General features: G+C 36.2%; 1 protein-coding gene across 1 annotated transcript in view; it reads left to right on the top strand.

Annotated features, from left to right (window-relative positions):
• Positions 1-18,953, top strand: part of SMC5 (structural maintenance of chromosomes 5) — a 396,836-nt gene that overhangs the window by 362,841 nt on the left and 15,042 nt on the right. The window contains exons 13-19 of the mRNA XM_069087011.1: positions 5,525-5,619; positions 5,780-5,912; positions 9,105-9,278; positions 10,313-10,482; positions 11,327-11,450; positions 12,106-12,228; positions 15,962-16,087. Coding sequence (XP_068943112.1) covers positions 5,525-5,619; positions 5,780-5,912; positions 9,105-9,278; positions 10,313-10,482; positions 11,327-11,450; positions 12,106-12,228; positions 15,962-16,087 — 945 coding nt within the window. The remainder of the gene's footprint in view (positions 1-5,524; positions 5,620-5,779; positions 5,913-9,104; positions 9,279-10,312; positions 10,483-11,326; positions 11,451-12,105; positions 12,229-15,961; positions 16,088-18,953) is intronic.

Here is an 18,953-nt window from a genome sequence, read left to right on the forward strand (position 1 = left end):
TACTTCATAGGCATCACAACCCGCTGTGACTAGCTGCCTAATAAGAAATTAGCAAAAGGTGTGAAAGCCTTCCTATAAGCAAACTTCCCCTAAGCGAGTTTTCTTAATGGGTTTTTCCTAATTTTCTGACCATTCCTCCATTTCCTGTGCAGGTTTTATGTTCTGTTACACACCCCCTGACTGTGCATACATATGACTCTATCTTGATCTCTCTTCTCCTTTTTGTCTGTACTCTTATCTGATGACCTCATTAGCTTCCATGAACTTGTCATTTCTATGAAGATAAAAAAGCATATAAATGTTGCTAAAGTCTGAAAATACAAATAGAGAAGGAAGATAGTCACTGTTCTTTAGAAACTCATATTCTAATAAGAAGCAGTACATATTGGAGAGTTCTGCAGCAGGGCAAATGGAAATGTCCAGTGGGCATTAGGGTGCACTGGTAAGGCAGATGGTTGTGTCCTTTCTAGTGAAAGAGCCATTTCTCTGTCTGATGGTTGAACCGTTTGACAGTGCCAAAGACTGTCATCAAGATATTTCTTTTCCAGATAAATGATTAGAGAACTTTATTTTCTAAGTGGCTTTGACAGCTTAGGAGGAGCAAGCTTTTTGCACCAATTGCAGAAGCACTTGACCTGCCCATTTTAACCTTTGCAACATTTCTTATATGCCCCTTTCTCTCCTTTGATATTACTATCATTCTGATACAGGCCTTCATCATACCTAGGCTATTGGAATAGTCTGCTGGTGGGTCTGCCTGCCCCCTACTGCCTTTAACTACTCCAAACTGTCCTTCATTCAGCTGCTGTAATAGTAATGGAATATAAAGATCCCCCTGTATTGGCTTGGATTTTGGTGTTAAAACCCAGAGCTTGTTAATCCCACTTGTGGGATGGACTTGTTGACATGAAAAGAGAGGGCTGAACTGGGAGGAGCTGGTGACATAGATTTAGAGAGACACAAGAAAAGAGAGAGGCAGAAGAACTTTTTGGAAGCAGCACCTTTGGAGTCAGAAAGAGATTGAGAGGATTGCTGAGGGCCACTTTGAATTGCCCAGGACTTTGAGAGCTGCCCCCGGAGCTGCCAAGGACTGAGGAGACATGGCTGTTTTGCTGGTACTTTGTCTGTCTGTTTCGATGTTATTTTGCCAGATTTGTCCACTGGTGAAGGACAGTGCTGTTGTTGCAAAGGTCTTGGAACCTTTCTGTTGGTTCAGAGCTCCAGAGACTGTTCTGCAGACAGAGTGAATTCTGTCCACTGGTGAAGGGCAGTGCTGTTGTTGCAGGGGTCTGGGAACCTTTCTGTTGGTTCAGAAGCCCTGAAGAAGGATTTTCTTGTTGTATGTTTACAGAAATCCTGGGAGAGGGTTTTGCTAATGTTTTCAGGGGTCCTAGGACTGTTCTGCAGACAGAGAATGAATTAATAAAGAGACTGGCAATGTATCTTGTGGCCTTGCTAAGCTTTGTCTCCCCAGGAACAGAGATTGCTGAGAACTTGCCTCTTGTCAAGATGAAGAAAAGACCTCTCTGGGTATTAAATGCTGTGCTTAAGTTTGTTGTAACTCTGGGGGTAGATTCAATTGTGATCGAAGGGTGGGGAACTTTTGACCTTTTTGTGCTCTGTGATTGAACAAATGAATGTACTTTACTTATGATTTGGAAACTAATCTCCATTTGAGAAGAGGGGCTTTGTGTTGGACTAAATGAAGGTACAGCCTAGGGGTGGAGTAGTATTTAGAAGAGGGACTTTGTGATTGATTAAATGAATGTAATGTCCTGGGGTGGGGTAGTACTTGGAGATTATTGAATCACACACAAAATGCTGTATTTTGAATGATGTCATATTTTGATCTTTGTTCTTAATTTTTCACTTGAGTAAAATGGAGAGCACCTATGCTGGTATTTTGAACCTTGGGAAGTTGCCTTTGCTTGGCATTACATTACAGCTGCCAGTGTGATTTTACACCAAGTCCAACCATGTCATGCACACATACACACCCAGCTTAATAAGCTCCAGTGGCACTATATGGCCTCCAGGATAAAATATAAAATCCTTTATTTGGCACTTAAAGCCCTTCATAAGCAAGCGCCCCGCCCCCTTTCTTTGATCAGTGGTGTCAAACTGAAATAGATTCCTGCAACACATGTACTGACTTAAAGAACCACAAATTAACATTATGTTATATTTATCTTGTTATACATTTACCACTTAAAATCTACCTGGTTCAGCATCTCAGAGTTTTGCCAGCGATGTTTGTCATCTCTTTCTTACACCTTACTCCCCCCAGCCACATATTCTAGATCCAGTGACTCTGGCCTCCTTGCTGTTCTGTAAACAAGGCACTCTGTCTCTTAGCCCCTGGCATTTTCTCTGGCTGCCCTCCTATTTGGAAATGCTCTCATTTTTCATCCCTGCCTACTGGCTTCTCTACCTTCCTTCAAGTCCCATCTAAAAATTTCATTTATAGAAAGCCTTTCCCTGATTCTCCCTTGATTCTAGTAATTTCCTCTGTTGATTATTTCCAGTTTATCCCTTTTATAGGTTGGGTGTGTGTGTGTGTGTGTTGTCTGTCCTTTTGGATTGTAAGCTCTTTGAGGGCAGGGATTGTCTTTGGCCTTTTTTTTTATTCCCATTACTTAGCTTAGTGCCTACCACACAGTGAGGGCTTAATAAATATTTATTGACTGACTGATATACATCTAGTAGAATGCTGAGATATGCTTGAACTTTTTAATGGAGCCATGAAATCGTTGATAAGGATATAAGGATACTTATTTCAACAATTCATATAGCACCTCATCAAGAAGTACCATCTGTTGGATTCTTGTTCCTTCTTTTTTTTTTTTTGCCTTTTGGAGGCCAATTGGGGTTAAGTAACTTGCCCAAGGTTACAGGACTAGTTTTTTTTGTGTGGGTGTTAAGTGTCTGAGGCCGGAACCCAATGAACTCGGGTCCTCCTGACTCTGGTCTAGGCCGGGCTGGTGCTTAATCACTATTCCACCTCACTGCCCTGGATTCTTGTTCTTGTCCTCCATGGAACATTATATACCTGAGGGTACACTAGGGAGCTGTCCCACAAGATACAGTAAAGCAAAGATGGCATACCATTTTAGAATGACTGTCAATAGCAGTAAAATGAGAGAAAGAAATTAAAGGCATAAAAATAATTGAAGAGGAGATAAAGCTACTGATGACAAGATGGTTTATTTAGAAAATCCAAAGCAGTCAGCAAATATATTATTGAGAAAATTAATAATTTCAGCAAAGTTGCAGGCTACAAAATAAACCCACAAAAATCAACAACATTCCTGTATAATAATAATACCCAAGAAGCAATAATAGAAAAGGAAATCTCATTTGAAATAAACATATAAAATATTTGGGGGTCCATTTGCCAACTTACACAAAATACTTGTATAGATCCAATTACAAATTGTTTGTTAAAGAAATATAGGACAACTTAAATACTGGTAGAATCTTTAGTTCTTACGGGTAGGCTAGGCGAATATGACAAACAAAATAAATATACCAATACAACCAGTTAACTTGTTTATAATGCTATACCAATCAACTACCAAAAAGATATTTTGTAGAACTCAATAAAATAATAATAAAATTCATTTGGAGAAACAAAAGATCCAGAATAGTAAAGAATATAATGAAAAAAGGTAGGAAAGAGGAACATTACTTCCAGACCTCAGAGTATACTATAAAGTAACAGTCATCAAAATCATTTGTTACACTTTTAGAAAAAGAAAAGTAGATCAGTGAAACAGTAGAAAATAAAGAATCAGACAAAGTGAAATTCAGTAAGTCACTGTCTGATAAACCAGAAAACATAAATTATTTAGGAAAGAATTCTCTCTGATAAGAAATGCTAGGAAGACTGGAAAGCAGACTGACAGAAGTTAGGCTTAGACCATTCCATAGTAAATTCAAAATGGATATAAGACCTAAGATCACAGAATAAAAAATTAGAAGAGAAACAAATCTCATACTTTTCCCATCTCTCTGGGTAAGAGAGATTTGTAACCAAACGAGATAGTGGTGAGGCAGTCAGATATCTTTGATTTCATGAAACCAAAAGGCTTCTGCACTTAAGAGAGGAAGTGGTTGAATGCAAAGAAATCTGTATCAAATTTCTCTGGTAAGAGTTTAATAGCCAAGATATTCAAGATGTATATGTTCCTGAGAGTCATTCCCCAATAGTTAAATGGTCAAAGGATATGAACAAACAATTCTCAAAAAAACTTATAAACAGCTATTTGAAAATGCTCCAGATAACTAATAATAAGAGAGCTGTAAATCAAAACAGCCCTGAGGTTTCACTTCACATCCAGCAAACTGAGAAAGATGAGGAAAGATGGGAATAGCCCATAGTAGAAAGGTTGTGGGAAGACAGGCACTCTGACCCCATTGTTGAGAGAGCTATCATTCAATACAAGCATATTGGAAAGCAATTTGGAATTATGCAAATAAAGCAACTAAAACGTCCATATCCTTTGACTTAGAGATCCTATTATTAGGCATATACCCCAAAGAAGTCATTGAATAAAAACTCATGTACCGCAGAATATTTACAGCAGCACTTTTTTGTGGTGGCAAAGAATTAGAAACAGTTAACGAATTGTGGTATGTGGATGTAATGCATTACTGTGCTATAAGAAATGATAAATTCAGTGAATATAGAGAAGCATGGCAAGATCTCCATGAACTGATGTAAAATGAATTAAAAAGAACCAAGAAAACAAAGTACACAGTGACTAAAACATAAATGGAAAGAACAAAAACCACAAAAAAATCAGAAGTTTATGTTGCAGAATTACAAAGAAAATGCATGAGAATATATGGGAAAGTTACCCCCACTGCTTTGCAGAGGTACAAGGTCCACAAGTGTGGAGTATTGCATACATATTCAAATTTTTTATTGTATTGATTTGTTTTGCTAGGGTTTTATTTTCTTCTTTTTTCTTTAAAAAATGTTCTTTGTTATAAAAGATGACTTTCATCTTACTGGTGAAATTTATTATAAAAAAATTTTTGTAAATCTTTGCTTTCATCAGTTTGTTGTCCTAATATCATCATTCTAAATATTCTCAGAAAGACTTTGCTTAATTTGGTCTCTTACCTTAAACTTGTTTTATTCTTGACTGCTTTTCTCTGTTTTATGAGATGAGACTGCTCCTAATATTCCATAATCCTCTCTTAAGATTTTACAAATAAGGGGTGGCTAGGTGGTGCCGTGAGTAAATTTAGCGCTGGCCCTGGAGTCAGGAGGACCCAAGTTCAGTTCTGGCCTCAGACACTTAACACCCACACAAAAAAACTAGCCATGTAACCTTGGGCAAAATACTTAACCCCAATTGCCCCCCAAAAAGCAAAAAAAAAAAAAGATTTTATAAATAAACTTGTATTCTAGCCCTTAATTCATAAACTGTTTTTGTTGTAAAACTTATTATTTTGGCATTTTAGTAATTGTTTTGAAATTGCCTTTTAAGAATGCTTTTGCTTTCCTACCATCTAGATGCATGACAATCACAAATTAAAAGTAAATGCTGTTTGTATTCCCAGTATCGCATATGCAGATAGAGTACCCACAAGGTCTCTGAATGATCTAAAGTAAGTATTTGAAATTATTTCTAATTTTGAACTTTATATACTTCTTAAATGTTAGGTCTTATTTACAATAAAATTGTACTTGGAAAAATATACTTTATAATATGCACTAGTCAACCTAAAAAATTAAGAACATTCTGTTGGTGATCTTTATATTCATTAGGAAATACGGTCTTTTTTCCTATCTGCGAGAGTTATTTGATGCACCTCAATTTGTGATGAGTTACCTTTGCTACCAGCATCATGTTCATGATGTCCCTGTAGGAACAGAAAAGACCAGAGCAATAATTGAACAGGTGAGACTGGCATAACTAACATTGTAGTTATCTTGTGGTGCTTTAATGGTTAAAATCCTTGTAGAAAATGACAAGTATTGAAAATAGCATTCAGACCAGTAAGATAAGGTGATAACGTTGTGGTTTTGTCTTTAAGTGACCATAAATTACCTTGGCATTTATCACTTTAATATATCAAAAACAAGGACTAATGGCTAAAATTGACAGCAAGAAGTAAAGGGGTGATTTGATTTTCTTGGATTAAATAATAACTAGTACTTTTAGGTTAACATATTGAATGTAAAACTTTACCTGGAACACTTTTATTCTTTCTTGGTAAATATCTCTAGATTATCTTGATGGTATAGTTAGAAAGCATACATTACTGAATTGTCAAAGTCTAAATTGCCTTTTAAGGAATATGTAAATTTGAAATGGTGGATGGCGTAAAATCATACAGGCAGTACCATCCTTTTACATATGAATGTCTACCACCACTGTGAAAACCTATCCCTAGTTGGAACAGCTATTCAGGCTCCCTTTGTTCTTGCCACCAATACCCTGACTCTTAAACAGGTACCCACATGCATACACATACACTTCTGCACACGGGCACGTGTGTACATACACACTCTTTCTCTCTCACACACTTTGGCTCACCAATGCTTCCCCCCATCTTTTACTGATCACAGTAACAGAATAAATACTTCTGTCTTGCCCACAGAACCACCTCTTCCAGAACCCTTACACAAATTGTGACAAAATTACAAAGGAATAACCACGAAATTGTTACTTCCTACACCCCTTGAACAGGAGTTATTAACCTTTTTTGTTTCATGAGCCATTTTGACACTTTGGTAAAGCTATGGTCCCTTTTTCAGATTAACATTTTTAAATGCATAAATTTTATGGGATTACAAAAGAAAACAGTTATCCATTAGCAAAATATTTTTAAAACCAAAATAATTTTTTTCCCTGCCCGAGTTCATGGGTCCCTTGAAATCTATTCATGAATTCCAAATTAAAAACTTCTCCCCAGAAGAATTGCTGCAAAGTTCTTACGTTAGTAGGCCTTACCCTTAGGAGTCCTTTTCCCAGCACATTACTTTACACCTTTATAAAGCCTACCACTCATTCAGCTTTTGTTACTAAGGCTTTTCAGTGGACAGAAGGGTAGAAAAGAAATCTTCTACCTAACTTTTAGGTGCTTTTCATTTTGATCTTTGAGATTTATGAAGTAGATATTCCAGCATTATTATTCTCATATTTCAAACGAGGAAACTGAGGCTCAGGGAGTTTTAAGTGATTTGCTCATGATCCCATGGCTTAGAAACATCAGAGTAAGGATTTAAATGTCTATTTACCTGACTCTGTATTCCATCCATTATGCCATGCTAGCTCCTTACCTATTTTCCTATAAAAGTAGTATAAAATCTGAAGTGCTATTAATATTTCCAGATAACAGACCTAAGTAAATTTTCCTCTCTTACATAATCATGGTGTGGGAGTAAAATATCTTCTTGAAGATTTTGTTGGTAGAGAAAATACCAGCCATGACTGGAAAGGCTTTGAGGCTAGGCCTGTCAGCGAGCTTGGTAGCTGTGGTGTGAGTACCAGCCATGTTCACTTCAATGCCAAGTTTGGCCACTGGGTGATTAGTTTTGATTCCTGTTTCAAGCCTCTCATGTGAAACATAGAGGTGTTAGAACATGCTTGTTAATGGAGCAAATACTCACACCAGTGAAATCATGAATCTCTTGAATTATTAAAGAATTTTTTTTTTTTAAGAAAAAATAGTGCTTTTACTTTGAGTAAGGAATGTGTCTTTTCATTTTGAGGGAGAGACAGCATATTGTAGTAGAAAGAACCTTGAGCTAGAAGTCAGGAATTCTCAATTCTGGTGGTGATGTCATTCATTAACTGAGCAGCTTAGCCCTTTGAGACCCCTGGTTTCCTTATATGTAAAATGAGGGGTACGTGGAGTGATCACTAAAGTCCTTTCCAGTTCTAAAATGTTATGAATCTAAATTAGAAAGTTTAGCAAAATACGGATAGAGGTCCCCACTAGCATTTGTACCTAATTTGTTAGAATTAAATTAGCCAACATTTATATGGTGCCTACTGTGTGCCAGGCCCAATACTGAGCGCTTTGAAAATATCATCTCTTGGTCCGTATAACAACTCTGGGAAGTAGGTACTATTATTATCCTCACTTTACAGATGAGGAAACTGAGGTAAACAGGTTATTTGCCCAAAGTCACTTAGTTAATAATTATGTGAGGCTGGATTTGAACTAAAGTGTTACTAATTCTAAGCCCAGCACTTTATCCACTGTGCCATCTGGCTGCTCCAATTCCTGAAAATACCATAAGTCCTAAGACTTCTCAGGTTTTTTTAGACCCTAAACTTTTAGGGAATCATAAAATGGAATTTTAAGGGTCTGTTGTGGTGTTAGAAAAGGAGAATCCTTGCCAAGGAGTCATTGTAGCTTACAGAGACTTTGAGCACTATAAAACATTTCTATCTGATACCCTGCTCCACTGCAAAGCTGCAGGACTAAGCCACACTGAAAGTCCTGGGAAGCCAAAGACACTTTAAGAGACTAAGGAAATCACAGAAGCTCTTTGATTACCCTAATATTCCTATTCATTCGCATCAATAGAAAACATTTACTAAATATTACATCTAAGACACCATAAAATATAGCATTTATTCCTAGTTTTATGGTTTAAGGATATATGGTACTTGTTCAAAAATTGATTTGGATAAACCTGAAATTCCTAAGGTCTAGGACCACTTATACAGGGCTATATGTTCTATGTTTGACTTTTTTTAAATGGATGGAATTAGGGTATGATTTGTTTAAGGTGACACAGTAAGTCTTTAAAAGCACTGAAAGTGTAAAAAAAAAGTGTTTGTAGAACTCTATACCTTGACATAAAGAAAATTTCAAGGAATTTTTTTATTTACGTAGTATATTAGAATTAAGTTAATGATAAAGGACAGTTTCTAGGTCTTTTGGTCTCAGAGTTCGTTCAGTATTCAGTACTTTTCAAAATTAGCAAAAATTTATCAATCATTATTTCAAAGATGTAGATGTCCCATTTTAACCCTTCAGAACTCAATTATATTCTTTGGTGCTTTGATCTTTTAAAAAAAGAGAGATTGTCGGAATAAGCATGGCCAGATGAGTGATCATATTTTTCATTTTAGGTTATACATGAAACCAGACTGAAACAAATTTACACAGCTCAAGAAAAGTATGTGGTAAAAACTTCCATTTATTCAAATGACATTATTTCCAGTAACACACACTTGAAAACAGCCCAGTTTCTCACCTTTACTGTAAATGTACAAGAAAGAAGACAGTTGGAAGAACAGGACAAGGTTGGTTTTCTGTCCAAAGGAGACGTCATTGCCTTTTCTGCTTCTGTTCCCACCCCATCCCCCTCAAAAACAAAACAAAACTGACCGAGACTATAAAAGACTTAGTATTGATTATCCCCGGGCTTCTACTCACTGTTGCACAAATAGCTTCATGGAACTCCATGATATAGAATGAGAACTAGGCAGGAGGGGAGGTGGGGACTGGATAGATCCCACAAAGTAACAGTATTGCTGATATGTGTGACTAACAGGCAGTGGTCCTAGTAGAAAAAGGAGGAAAAAAATTAAGAAACAAGGGAGATTAAGTAACCCATCTATATTAGCCTTCTCCCCAACCTTAAAAAGCTGGTTAGAATTTACAAGTTGCTATTGTCTCCAAAATGGTTTAACAACTGAAAGCTTTTAATTCAGGATAAAATTGACATATTTAACTTAGAGTCCTAAGAAGCTGGCATGACAGGAACAGAGAGGTTTACACTTGTCAAAAGGACCAGAGTGTCTGCCAAGCTTATGATCATAGCTTACATTTATGAAACACGTAAGATCTATACAAATTGTTTACCAATGTAGCAGAAGATGGTATGGTGGGACAATGCTATAGGACTATGGAAGGATGGGGGAGGTGGGGGAAGGGGACAAAGAAGGACGAACAAGAATGACTTACTTCACTGTCATGTTCAAAAAGAAGGGAAATTTAACCAAAAGCTATTTCCTGAGCATCCCACACCTACTGATGTAAAACAGTTTTTATGTTTAATTTGAATGGGATATTTCTGGCTCAAAGGTATCAAGATTTGGTGTACAGAACCAGGAAATATGAATTTGAGAGTAATGATAAATAAGGGTTCTCTACAAACATGATACAGGTTCCTCCTAAATGGGTAATTTTATATTCTTTTTATATTTTTTCCTTTAAATTATTATTTTATGGGTTAAAGACTGTATTTGGGGGTAGCCTTTATTTAAACTAATATTAGAATTGAAGTGTACTTGTTTAAATGTGTATTTACAATTTGAATCTCTCTCTTCCATAGGAAATAAATAAAAAATTTGAGAAACTAGATGTAGAATTAATAGCCTTTGAGGAAAAAATCAAATATCTTGAATACAGAGACAATGAATTCAGAAATAAAAAGAAGGACCTTCAAGACAGGAAAACCAAAAAGAATCAGCTGCAACAGAAAATTGGTTCCAAATTAGATAGGTATTATATTTTCACCCTAAACTATTATTACTTCTTTTGATTTTTTTTCTTCTCTCTTTAATAACAATAGTAATGACTTGAATCTATATCATGCTTTAAAGTTAATAAAGCCCAACAGTTATATGAGGCTGATAATAGAAAATATTGTCCCCATTTTACAGATGAGAAAATGGCTTCAGAAACTGTGGTGTGCCAAGGTTGCTTAGCTAATAAGTGGTGGAGGCAGAATTTGAACCCAGGGTTTCTGGCTCTAAGTCTTGCACTTTTTTCTAGTATATCACACTATACATATATATATATATATATATATATATATATATATATAATAAGTGACATATTTTTTGTGCAAGTACAGTTTTTACTTTACGTATGACTTCCTAAAGAATTATGCAAGTTCAGTCATGTTAAATTGATTTAAACTCTGTCTATGAAAGGATTCTATTTTTAATTCTTTTGTTAAGGGAACATGTTGCCCTCTTTCCTGCAGCTAATATCAACTCTTCCTGGATTCCAAGACTTTCCATAATCTAACTCCACCCAACCTTTGCAGCATATTCCCATCGAGTGAATGTTTTCCCTACTTTTTGTGTCTTTCATTTTTTTTTCTCGCCTCTTGAACCTTTAGAATCATGAACTGTAAGACCTAAAAAGACTGTAAAGTCATCTATCCCAGCTCTCTAATTTTATGAGAGAAACTGAGTCCCCTTTCAGATTAAGTGGCCAGCTGACTGCAAAGCTTAGATGCCCATTGAATGGCAGAGTGAGGACTTGAATGTTAGAATGGAGGTCTTCTCCCAGTATTTCAGGACACCCATCTCAGGGTATCATTTTATTTCTTGTATAGTTTAAAGCTAATGGAACATCGTACTTACAATTTAGAAGAAGAGGAACAGAAGACAAATGCCAAAATCAAAGAAATTAATGCACAGAAAGCAAAACTGGTTTCTGAATTACTGAAGCTAATTAAGGTAAGGTTTTTGAAACTTGCAGTAGGTCTATCAAGAAAAAAATATTAAAACCTATTAAAAGGCTAGATTTTGCCATTCTGAAATAAGTTTTTACTTTTTACTTTAAAATTTTTACGTAATCAAAAGCATATTTCATTAGTGAATCCTGCCCTTGACTTCTGCCATTATAAGTCAAGTCACACAAATAGTGCCCCTATTGAAACTTGCAACTGAACTGAGCTTTTTTACTATTACTTAACATGGAAATATGCATAGTATTATAATATGTGTGACAGTGATCACATTTAACATGATTTGTTCTATAGGAAACTTGTAAATACAGATTGACACAATTTAAGAGAAGACAATTAATTAAATTGATTTTTTTAGATTATGTTTTGGTAGGGGTGGCCAGGTAGCACAGCGAGTCAGAGCACCGGCTCCAGTGTCAGGATAACCTGGATCAAATCTGGGCTCAGATACTCAGCACCGCACCCAGAAATAACTGGCCGTGTGACCTTGAGCAAGTTACTTAACCCCGATTGCTTTAAAAAAAAAAGATTGTTTTGGCATTTGGTTTGTTATTCAGTCTTAAATAAAATTTTCTTAAACATGAAATGTGAGATGTGGCCGAGCCCATAAAGCCTAAACAAGCTGTCATGCATCTCGTCACCAGACTTGCACGCTGCTGAACGTACAGAAAGTGGATTTAGCTCTGGAGCTAGCTACTGAAGGCTATAAGAAGAACAGATTAGAGAGAGAATTTAAAGAGACAGCATCGAGCCTGCGGCAGCTGGAGGTGAGGTTTGCCATTTACTGATTCTGAATAAGAGATTTTGTTAATCATGAAAACCTGTTCCTCTGTGCAATTTAATATTTGAATCAAAGCTTTTTTTGGTTCTGGAAGAGACCTGAGGAGTCATTTTGTTCAGCCCATTCACCTTACATCTGAGCGTGGCCAGAGCTATTCAGTGACCTGAGATTACGTAGGTAGTAATTAGCCAAGCTGGGATTTGAATCTCCCTGTCCTTTGAATACATATTTGCCATAAATTTTACTGTCTTTATGAAACCTGTTGCTGAAAAAACACCATATCATATTCAAAACATGGATTTGGTTTTGTTTTTTGTTTTTTTAAGGGAAGTTAGATTGCCTTATTTGGTTATTTAGTACCATTGCCTGGTTTTTTTCTCTGATAGTTTCTGGATATTGGGGTCTTTATAATCAGTAAATAATAGCTGTTGCCTTTCATTGCTATTTTTGAGTAAAATAAGATGTTACTGTCTTTTAATACCCATATCTAAACATTTTCATTAAGTCAAGCCTTTAGTATATTGAAATGGTCTAATCTTTTAAAAATATATCTTAATATATTTTTATATTCTTTAAAATAATATTTTAAATGATGACACAAGAATTGAGGAGAGATGTGTTATACTCACTGAAGTTAAAATCCAACAAAATTCTGAGGTAATCATGAGGGTATCTTTAGAGAATGAAAGAGTCAAAACCGCGATTGTATTATATACTTTTGTTAACATTTTCCCTATTAGGTTATAAAATGTTTAATTCAAAATCTCAGCCCAACAATATACTGGTTCAGTGGAGGCAATGCCAGGCAGAGCACAGATAGAGGAAGTGTTGGCCTTGGGGTCAGGAAGACAAGGATGCCATGCCAGGGGTCTGCATGCAAATCACCTTCCTGCACTCAGACTCTCTCTCCATCCTCTATAAAATGGAGATAATGCCTATAGTATCAAACTCATGATGTAATCTGCGTAAAGTACTTCACAAACCTTGCAGGACTGTCTAAGTGCCTATGATTATTAGACTATGGAACAGATAGCTGCTAAATCTAGATTCTCTTGATGCTGCTATTGATTCTGGAGCAAAAGGAATATGTTCATTTCTTGATGCTTTATTCATTGCCTTGTTCTTAAGTATCTTTTTAAAGACTGTAGTGGAAAGATAACTCTGTGTTTAGAATCACAAAATCTGGGTTAAGTACTTGCTCTGCCAATTTATTAACCATGTGACCTCTGGGAAGTCATCCAACCTCTCTGATTCCTAATGGTATCAGTGTGCCATGCTGAGGGGCACATCAGCCATCAGACAACTATTTGTTGTTAGTTCATCTTCACTGACCAGAAGAAGCAAGTGAGGAAATATGTGGAGTACGCCTCTCCCCACTTCTGCTTCCTCTGTGTCTTCCTCATGCTTGCCATTCGTCATCATTCATTTCCACATGCTTTTATTTATTTCTCTTGCTGTCCTCTCTTTAGCAGAACCAAGGGAAAATTACCTTAAAAGACTAAAAATCAATAAATCATTTCCATATGTAATATTAGTTTTTAAAATTACGCTTGCTGTCACAGTATTTGCAAGTTTTCAAGTGATGACCTAGTTTTTCATATTCTGAAGTCCATTTGTCTTGTGCTTTAAATATATCTAATCTGATTTGAAATGGGAAAGACATTTGTTACAGTTGTGGTTCTATATGACCGAAAGAAGGAAATGTAGAACAGCACTGTTTAAAAAGAAAATAATAGGTAACATGGTAAAAGTTCAAGCTATCTAGAATTGTTTAATTCCTTTTATATGAAATCTTTTCCTACATTTTTGACTGTGTTTCAGTGTTACTAAGTAGTATATTTTGATACATCTGCAGTATCATTAGTGTAAGCATTCTTTAAACTTTTGTAAATTGTAACCAATTCATGCCTCCTTACATAAGGTTTTATTTTTGACCATGTTCCTCTATAAATCTTCCAAGGAGATTCTTATCCAATGTAATGAATATATACATATACACATACACATACATATACATAGATTTGGATCTAAAATAGAGAACAGCTTTTCTATGGGTGACCTCTAGTGGAAAATAGTAAAATTGTTCTTCTGAGAATTTGTTCGTGTGTGTGTGCATATAGATTATAATAACTATAATAGATAAAAAATTATACTACATTCTAATATGTAATATGATTTTTATGCATGTAATACATATTTGTGTGCGTATTCCTCTGAAGAACTATTCTAATATCTTCTGCCAGAGGTCACCCAAAGAAAAGCTGTTCCCTATTTTAAAACTAGAGCATTTCTTCGCAAGAAATTTATATATATATATACACACACATATATGTACTATTATATATGCTATATGTCTATAATTATATGTGTGTTTCATGTATAATGTGCATGTAAGAAGGGTTAGTTAGCTCAGTTAGAGTGCTAGACTTGGAATCAGGAAGACCTGAGTTCAAATCCAGCCTCAGAAACTTCCTGGCTATGTGCCCTTCAACAAGTCACTTAACCTACTTGCCACTGAAGAAAGAAGAAAATGATAATGACATACTACTCCACTATCCTTGCCAAGAAGACCCCATAGACCTTGGTCCTTGAGGTCATGAAGAGTCCGATACAACTGAAATAACTGAACAAGAAGTATGTATATGTGTATATATAGATATTTTGAGAACAAATTTTCTGAAGATCTAGTCTCATATCTTCCACTAGAGGTCACCCATAGAAAAACTGTTCTCCATTTTAAACTCAGATCTTCCTACACCTGTACATCAAACTTTTCAAAAAATAATCTCAGCAAGTGTAAGAGTTTTGCTTATAGTTAGTAGTGTGACTTGAAGTCTTTTTCTATAGTTTTATTATACTGCACTCTGTTATTAAGGCAAAAAAAAACCCAATAAGAAATTAAAGTCAGTGTTCCCTTATGTGAAATAATCCCCTATTTGTCGTTATACAGGGTGAATCTTGTAAGACTAAACTGACCTCCATATCTAGAGCCCTAGATAAGCAATCCCAAGAATTTATTTGCCCTTGAAGTCTCTTGTCCTTAATGTTTTAATATTCCGCTGAAAACCAGTCTTAGAGAACCAAGGAAAGAAAAGGTAGCCAAACTGTCTCTGTCCATGATCTCTGGTTTTCAGTGGCATATGATCCCTGCAGGGGCAGTATTGTGTGGAGGTATTCGGTTTCAGCAAGGCTGATAACAGTGCTAGTGAATTTATTCATACTGCCCTGATGCATCAACACCATACAGGGTAGCAGGCTATAGGATCTAAGTAGTTGCAATTCAAATTTCAGGAATTGGCTGAGAGCACAAGAAACTTTAATCTTATACAAGTGTTTTTCACTTGGGTATTTTTTTCTGTACCAGCAACAGTTGTTGTCATGTGATGTGTTCTGTTGTCATATTTCATCCTGTGGCATTCCCATTAAGGGAGGACAGGTAGAAGATTAGTGCTGTTTTTCCTTTATAACATTTATACTATGTATTTAAATCTTTCTTATCTAGATGTATATAGGTAAGTTTACCCTTGATTCTAAGAACAAAATTTTAATTTCCTTGTCACTAAGTTAATCATTATTTTCAATACTGTTGCATTTGATTTACTCATGATACTGAAATAAAGTGCATAAATTTGCTGTAGTGATTTAAAGAAATAGAACTTTTATTTGCAGTAACTATAAACTAAATCCTTAAAAGCCCCTCTCTCATTTTATTATGATAGCAACAATACAATGCTTTTGGTGAAACAAAACAGAGACTTCTAGAGAAATGCAAAGAACTTATGAAGAAAGCTAGGCACATATGTCACCTTGGCCCAGATCAGAGCATTCCTCAGGAGTACCAGACAGTAAGTATGAGAGCACAGAATGATGGAGGTGTTATTGTTCATACTTTTGTTGGCATTTAACTCTTCTGCATACTCCTACCCAACACTACTGAGAGAACATGTGGTATAAAGGAAAGAGCATTGGAGTAAGAGTAAAGTGACTTCAATTCTGGTCTAGACTTTTAATGGAAGTTTGATGTTGCAGAAATCACTGAATTTCTCTGTGCCCATTTTCTTATCTCTATAATGGGTATTAACAAGACTTGTATAAACTACTTGTGAGGAAATTGCTTTTTAAACTAAGTGCCATAAAAAGATGTGTTACTGCCATTACTGATCCTTTCAAAGAGGGGTTACTTTTGTAGTTGAAATACCAGAATTCTCAAATCTTGGGTTAGTGATCACCAAGAAATCATTCTGCTCTGAGCACTTACGTTGGTCCTTTCTTCTTACTCTTACTCTTATCTTTAAAAATATATAGGAGCAGGAGCTGCATTGGGAGGGTCAGAGAAATACTAACCAGGTGGAATATTTAGTGGAATTTTTATTCTTTTGAGAAGAAAGAATGAGAAAAGCTTTCATGCTCTCCGTGTAAGTGTTAAACTCTGCCAAACATTGATGTTCTAGATAACAGGAAAGACTTAGTTCAGTCCAGCTTGTCCTACTGATTAGATAGCTCTGTGGCCGTGGACATTTTTCACGTATTCTTTTGCTTCAGTTTTCCTGGAAGAGGGAAAGAGATCCTGATAAAGTGGAAAAGACCATTGGATTTAGAGCTGGGAGGTCTGCATTCAGGCTCTGACTCGCTCCTCATTATGGGCATGTCCTTAGACAAGCCACTCCACCTTATTGGCTTCTGCTTCTTCAGCTACAAAATGAGGGCGTTTGATTGGATGATTTCTAAAGTCTCCTGTTTGAGAAACTAGGATTTGGGACACTATAGGTTCTCACCATTTCTTCACTTCAAATTAGCCAGACCTTTGGAACATAGCTTAAGGTCTCCAAGCCTAGTTTCTCTGGGAGAGTTTAGTATCACACTGGAAAGGACACTGTATGTGGAGAATTGGATTCAAATCCTAGACTTGCCACTTACTACATGTATGATATTGGTAAGTCATTTAACCTCAGTGGTCCTCAGTTTCCTCACCCATAAATACAGCCTCTGAAGTCTGTTCTAGCCCCGAATCTGTGATCACTCTGTGTGAGGTGGAGACACTGGGTTAGATAGTCCATAAGAGTTTACTTCTGGCTCTGACATTCTAATATTTCACAGGGATAAAGTAAATAAATAGGTAGCAAGTTCTTTGAAAAAATAACATCTTCTAGTATTTATGTGGAATTTTTATTTTTTTTAATATTTTCCTATTTTGGCATGATTTAACCAGTGTAAGTATTCTTTCCTTGTGATTCACCCACAGTTTACAATCCTTTCTCATTCTACTTCTTATTCATTTTTTTCCCACAATTTATTGCTAGTTATTTAAAATGTTAACTACTTCACACAGATAATTAAAGGGCAAATGAAGTGTAGACAACCGAGACATGCTTCTAGGTGGGATTCAAGCTATCCTTACATGATACAACAATATTACTCACAAAGTGCACAGAGAATGAGTTTCATCATGGTGGAATTTAATCTAGATTTATACTGTTCCCTCAGTGCTTAGAAATAAACTGATGTTTCATGTTGTACAGCAATGTGAACTTTTTAATAAGCCCCTATTTAATTATCACTACAGCCAACTCCCTACCCCTAAATGTTTTCTACCCTAAAAAAGCAATGTGTTCTTGCCCAAGAGAGTCATACTACTCTCTGAGGAATATAAAATGGAAGGGGCACAATATGGATCTTTCTCTTCTCCTACCTGCGCTGTACTAAATTTCAAAAGAAAGTGAAGAGTAATTACTTTCTAGAGGGTGAAAATGAGAAGAGATGGGCCTTAATGGAGTCAATAGTAGGGAATGGATAGTTAGGATCATAAAATTACACCAGATTTCAGCTAGAAGGTAACTCTCAGGTGTGGTTGTCCTGTAAGACTTCCGACCTAAAGTCCCCTGAAAGGGGTGGTTAGGCATCTGTTTACTTGAAGACTCCCAGGGTTAGGGGATGCAGGGCTCCCTTAGGCAGGTTCCCGTGCTCTTAGTTCTGCCCCCTAGATCTTTTCATCCTGTATTTTTTCGACTGAATTCTTTGGGCATAAGTGTAGGAGTTAATATTTATCTCTATTAAATATGTATATGTAGCCCATCAAAATCCTTTTGAAACCAATCATCCAACACCTTAGTTATCCCTCTCAGATTTCAGAAACAAGTCAACAATTACTTTACCCAAGTTATAGATAGGAATATAGAACAGTACAGCCAATGGCAGATCTTTGAGGCACTCCTCTGAAGTCCTTCCAGAGTTAAGAGGGCCTTTAGAGATCTAATCCAGTTCCTTCATTTGGTGTGCTGAATTCCCTGAAAGATTAAGTGACTTACCTAAGAGAGAATAAATGTGAGAGCCAAGATTCAAATCCAAGTGGTTTGACTCTGTATCCTTCCATTATGCAATGTTAAAAGGGTAGAGTGAAATTATAGTCTCTTATAGAAAGCAGACTGAGGAGTTTATGTCTCATCTTGTAGATTGTTCAGTTTTAAAATGCTGCTAAGTCCTTCCTCCCTTTTCACCTATCCAAATTTCAATTCAGGACCCCATGTCAGTCATCAAATATTTATTAAGCACTTAGAATGTGCCAGCAGCTGTCCTGAGTATTGAAAATACAACACAAAAGATAGACCCTGTCCTCAAGGAGCCTACATTCTAATGGAAGAGAAAACTAGAAAAGGGAGGGATTGGGGAGGGGCAGAAATGGAGAAAGAAGCAGGCCTTAATGGAAAAGTCCAG

The sequence above is a fragment of the Petaurus breviceps genome, unplaced genomic scaffold (assembly GCF_028583685.1).
Source record: "Petaurus breviceps papuanus isolate PSGF00001 unplaced genomic scaffold, PetGlider_PUasm1.0 118, whole genome shotgun sequence".
NCBI lineage: Eukaryota > Metazoa > Chordata > Mammalia > Diprotodontia > Petauridae > Petaurus > Petaurus breviceps.